At 40.1% G+C, this 6,127-nt stretch overlaps 1 protein-coding gene across 1 annotated transcript in view; it reads left to right on the top strand.

Annotated features, from left to right (window-relative positions):
- Positions 1–6,127, top strand: part of adamts13 (ADAM metallopeptidase with thrombospondin type 1 motif, 13) — a 31,092-nt gene that overhangs the window by 23,745 nt on the left and 1,220 nt on the right. The window contains exons 27-30 of the mRNA XM_082187721.1: positions 317–677; positions 1,184–1,330; positions 1,422–1,598; positions 3,883–4,064. Of these exons, the coding sequence (XP_082043847.1) occupies positions 317–677; positions 1,184–1,330; positions 1,422–1,598; positions 3,883–4,064 (867 nt within the window). The remainder of the gene's footprint in view (positions 1–316; positions 678–1,183; positions 1,331–1,421; positions 1,599–3,882; positions 4,065–6,127) is intronic.

Genomic DNA, 6,127 nt, shown 5'->3' on the forward strand with positions numbered 1-6,127 from the left:
AATAGAGGAACACGCCAACAATGCGCCCGAACACAGCTCGTTTTCAGACCAGCTGCCCATGGGCGCACAAATGCATTTGCTATTTAAAAACAACGTGGCACAGGACATGAAAATGATAACTGCGTCGGGCTGAAACTAGCAAAAAACACTTGCTTCATGCCTGGCGCTGCATTGCGCTGGGTGTATGATAGGGCCCTAACAATGTACAGCCAAAGTCCCATTTTATGGGTGTAGAGCTTGGATATTATAAAATAATTTTGTAAACATAAAGTCAATGCTCCTCCATCCCTCATTTTCCTTCTGCTTTTTAATGTAGTGTTCTGTCTCATGTGGTTATGGGATCCAGTCTCGGACCGTGTCCTGTATGGGCCCATCCAGTCCTCTTCCTGTTAGTCCCTTTCTTTGCCTCCACTTGCCAAAACCCATCACCATCCAGGCCTGCTATAGCCCTGACTGTTCCTCAGCCCATACCTTCACAACAGATCCCAAAGGCACTCACATCCAATCAGACCACCAGAGAGGAGATGGGACGTGGGGGACTCCAAGAGTGCGTACGAGAACCACAATAGGTCCAGCTGTCAGAATTAAGAAGATGAAGAAGAGTTTTTCAGCCATTGTACCTACGGTGGACTTGATGGAAAGCACCATGAGCACGCCAACAGAACCACCACAGACCAGTTAGGTGGCAAGTGTCTATAGCTCCATATAAGACTGTCAGTCTTGATAACAATTTCAGTGCCTAAAGGGGCATATTACACAATTCTTCATTATATTTTTTTCTTGAAATTCCTAAAGTCTGGAATATTTGTATTGGTTATATTTAATTTTAAGGCAACATTGTCAGTGTAATTACACAAATAAGTACTGAGTAATATTAATTAACTACATGTACTTACTATACAGTTAAGGGTTGGTTTAGGGTTAGTTGTAATTACATATACATTTATATATATTGGGACCTAAAACTGTTTACAGTAAATTCAGACAAATATGTACATATACATGTTTACATTTATATATTCAGAATTATAATTTTATATTCAGAACTTATACATTTATAATAAGACTATTTATATTTATATATTTCCTGTTTGGCTCTTTAATTTTGTGGATTGTTATATGAATAGACTGAGGGAAAGATTAAAAAAAGCTGTGAGGAATAAATCATCTATTCTGGTTTCAGGTTTCTGTGGCCAACTTCTCCTTCAAGACTCAGGAACTATTGATCTACGCAATGTCACTCAGACAAGGTGTATATTTGCTATTGGCCGACCTCTTGATGAGGTTATTCAAATCAAAATAGTATCCAGCACTCTTAACTGCCAGCAAAGTAAGTACTGAGCTTAAATTGCGTTCAGACATGGGAATCTGATGCACCATATAATATGGTGAATTGTGTGTATTTTTGTGTATATTTTCAGGGGAGAATATCGCCCTGTATGATAGACTCATCCTGATGCGCCTCTGCGAGAGGACGACTGGTAAAACGCTGAAATCACGATCAAATGTTCTTTTGGTGCGTCAGAGTCGCCTGACCCCTGGCAACGGAGTGCTACTATTTTATCAGAGTGTAAAGAACAAAAAAAGCCCTCATGGAGGTGAGTTATTACAAACACAGCATATTTGAGTAATTATGTTCATATATTCATCAAATGTAATATAGATGTTATTGTAAAAAGTACATCCAAAAATTCTGTCATCATTTACTCTCATGTCATACCAAATCTGACTTCCTTTTTTCTCTGGCAATTATAAGGAGGTACAAATAAATGCTGTTCTTATGAACTTTCTATTCAGCTGTTATTGGGGGTCCTCTGAAGGTGAGTAGAGATGCCAACCCAAGTGCAGTTTTACTGAAAAATGATAAACGTGATACAAAAATAAACAGAACTAAAACATGACAAAAACAGGGGCTTAACAAAACTCACCAACAGTGGGTTACAAAGACAAAGCTAGATAAGGAACAATGGAGACATGAAGGCTATATATACACACACAAGGACTAATGAAATACAACACACTTGAAAGCCATCAAACAATGAACCAATCAGAAAAACACATGAAGCAAAGGAAGCACTTGACAAGATGACATATGAGGGGCAAGGGAATCACATGACATGACAGGAAACATCACTATGGCTGCATCCGAAAACTTAGGCAGCTGACTTGTTGCCTTATCAGGCAATGACTTTGCAGGCATCATTTGCACACGAAGGTACCTCACGAAACTGATTTCAGACAGACTTCTGAGGCAGCGTAACAGTGTAATGATCTACAGCAAAATAGAGAGAGTTTGGTGAAAACTAAGCAAATATTTAATTACTGCAATAGACCTGTTTTTGCTAGAAAGGACATCAAAAGTGGAAGACGTTGGTCAAAAACGTACATTTACACACAAACTGACCACCAAACCCAACTTTCAGATGCCATCCTTATTTCTTATTGTTGGATATCAAAGGCAGCAAAGGATACATCTATCCTGCCTTAAAAAATCGATCAGATGAAGGTATCTCAGTCAGGAGACAGGAAATGAAGCTAACTTTGGATTCGGACGTGCCTTGATGTCTTTCTAACTTGGAGCATTTTTCAGCTTTCGGACGCAGCCTATGAGAACTTCAAAATAAAGTACATGAAAACATGAACATCATATATCCCCCCCTCTATGGGCCGCTTCAGACACACAAACAAAACAAGGAGGCTGGTGGAGTGGAGGAGGACAAGAGGGAGGGATGGAAGGCCAGGCCCTTCAAGTGGAAGTTGGCCTGGATCATGGCATGGTGGGCATGGACCGAGGAGCAGTGGTGGGCTGGGCTGGGCTGTGGAGCAGTGGACGAGACCATGTAACGTGGAGTAGTGGACGAGTCCGTGGGGGTTCAGGTAGCCATGTTGCAGCCAGTAGAGATGGGAACCACCAGGGCAGAGCCGGCAGAGGATAAGACCCTTGGAAGTCAGGAGGCCATGGTGGAGCAGAGACCTGAATGGCCTTCATAGCCACGACAGAGCGAGCAGGGATGGCCTCCGTTGCCGTGATATGAAGCATGTGAAGTTCATGGATGGCCTCCATAGCTGTGAAAATTGAACATAGAGCCTTCTAAAGCAGATGCTGCCACCTCGGGAGGCGCTGTAGCAGGTGCCGCCGCCTCTGGGGAAGTGTGTGGGCACAGAATACCAGTGACCATTAACGGAAGCATCGTGGACCTCTGGGACCACCGGACTAGGAATTGGTAGACTTGGGGACCATCGGACTTGGGAGCACCGGACTTGACTTGGTCACTGCTTGCACTGACCTCAGAGGTGGATCCATCACACAGGAGGTCAGTCTTTTCCACCCTGAGACAGATCCATTGGCAGAGGAGATCCTTGGTGGACCAAGCTCCACAGACGATACTTTTGATCGGTTGTGTATCTAGCAGAATGTCCAAGCTGCTATTTTGCATACAACAAAAGTTGTTCTACAGAATAAAGTCTTGTGAGTTTGACAAGACGGTAACACTTTAGTTTAGGGTCCATTTCTTACTATTAACTAGTTTCTTATTAGCATGCATATTACTAGGATATTGGCTGTTTATTAATACTTAAAAAGCACATATTAATGCCTTATTCTGCATGACCATATTATACATTCCTTAATCCTACCCAATACCTAAACTTAACAACTACCTTACTAACTATTAATAAGCAGTAATTAGGAGTTTATTGAGGCAAAAGTCCAAGTTAATAGTTAGTTAATATTGAGAATTGGGCCTTAATCTAAAGTGTGACTGACAAGACATGGTGAGTAAATGATGACAGAATTTTCATTACTGGGTGAACAATAAAAAATTGTTGTAGATTAAGTCAAACTGAAATATATCTGAAAGACAGTACATATCTTCCTCCAAGAGTGTGACGTTCAGCTGTTCTCTCCGTCCGGGCTCATTGAGAATCCGATCAAGAGTCCAGCCATCTCGCCCTCTAACACTCAGAGCTGTCGCGTGTTCATTGATGCTCCTCCAGCATTGAGGATTCGGATCAGAGCACTTTCTGTGCTCAACAATACTGATACAAACTCAACATACATACTGGTAAGTCACTGTGCGTCCATCTTTTATATAAACATACACCATTGTTTAAAAGTTTGGGGTTAGAAAGATTTTTAAGATGAATACTTATGCATTAAATTGGTCAAAAGTGACCGTAAAGAGTAAAGACATTTATAATGTTACAAAAGATTTCTATTTCAAATAAATGCTGTTCTTTTGAGCTTTTTTTTTTTTTATCATGGAATGCAAAAAAAAAAAAAAAAAAAATCATGGTTTCCACACAAATATTAAGCAACATAAAAAAAAAATGTTTCTTGAGCACCAAATCAGCATATTAGAATGATTTCTGAAGAATCATATGGCTGTAAAGCTGCTTTGAAACAATCTGTATTGTATGAAGTTGTATTGTATTGTAGTGAAAACTGGAGTAATGGCTGCTGAAAATTCAGCTTTGCCATCAAAAGAATAAATTACATTTAAAAAATATGATAAAATAGAACATTTTAAATAGCATAAATTTTTCACAATATTACTGTTTACACTATTTTGATCAAATAAATGCAGCCTTGATGAACATAAGATAATTATTTCAAAAACATTTTAAAAAGTCTTTCAGACACCAAACTTTTGAGCGGTAATGTATATGCATAATCATCTGTCGGACCAAGGAAGAGATGTAATCAATCTAAATGAGTTGGAATAAAGTGGAACTCAGCAGTTTGTGTTCAAAAAGCACATTATAAGCAAACATTTGAGATGAAACAGTAAAGACAGCTAATGGTGCACTGTGTTTTGTCAAGTCAAGTCAAGTCACCTTAATTTATAAAGCGCTTTTAACAATATGGATTGTTTCAAAGCAGCTTTACAGTGATAATAGGAAATTACCGTAACAGATTGTTTAGGCTTTTCAACAGCTCTAGAATAAAGTTATTGTCCAGCTAAAGTTAGTTTTGATTGATTGATTCACTTCCGTTGCCAAGATCATTAGTTATTAACTTAGGGGCCGCTAACACAACACCGTTCTAACAGGAAAACCCTTAACACGCTCCGGCCGCCCATCCACACAAAACAGTGCCTGGTGTCTCGAGAACGCACTCCCTGAAATAGGTTAGAAGGTGCAAAAGATTATCCGTTATTTCTGCGCAAACCTCAAAAACGCAAACCTGCGAAAACGCAGACATCGCGCACATGCGCATTACACGGTCAGTCCAAAGGTATGCGCATTTGAATGTATATGTGTGCAGGCGTGTAGTCCTTCTTTGCAAATCAACCCTCAATAAACTACTTGTCTGGCCTTAAAAATGTATAATACAGACATTTTTTAGAGGTAAAGGGAAGGGAAGGAGGCCTTCACAGGGGAGGGACTGGTTGACACTTCAGGATTGCGTTGTCATCGTGTCCAGGCGCAGGTCCTTCATCAGATCTGTATACGGCCTAGATTCGGCGGACTGCGGTAAACCTCGGATAAACAGAGAGACTAATGTTAGCGTAGACGCCATCCTTCTTATGATGTAACAAGTACATCAGGATTTATGGGGAGTGTTCCCGGTTCCGGCTGACCTAATCTATGCAGCCTAACATTGAATTATAGAACTCTATATGTGTATGCTAGGTCAAAGAGATGTGTTTTTAATCTAGATTTGAACTGACAAAGTGTGTCTGCTTCCCGGACAATGTTAGGAAGACTGTTTCAAAGTTTAGGTGCTAAATAGGAAAAGAATCTACCGCCGGCAGTTGATTTTGATATTCTAGGTATTATCAACTGGCCGGAATTTTGAGATCGCAATAGACGTGAAGGACTATAATGCGTTTAGAGCTCGCTCAAGTACTGCGGAGCTAAACCATTTAGTGCTTTGTAAGTAATCAGCAACATTTTAAAATGTATATACGATGTTTAATAGGGAGTGTTGCAGTGTTGACAGAACCGGGCTAATATGGTCATACTTCCTGGTTCCTGGTTTTGTGGGTCATTTACATAAGATAGATACTGAGCCGGCATTTAGTAAAAATAAGACATTTAGTCGTGCAAGCACTAAGATTGGTAGACATTGTGTATGTGACGTCCAGTGAATTGAGCACAAACATGTTTATGTTGTGATTCTCTG

This window comes from Leuciscus leuciscus (assembly GCF_965113295.1).
Source record: "Leuciscus leuciscus genome assembly, chromosome: 13".
Lineage (NCBI taxonomy): Eukaryota > Metazoa > Chordata > Actinopteri > Cypriniformes > Leuciscidae > Leuciscus > Leuciscus leuciscus.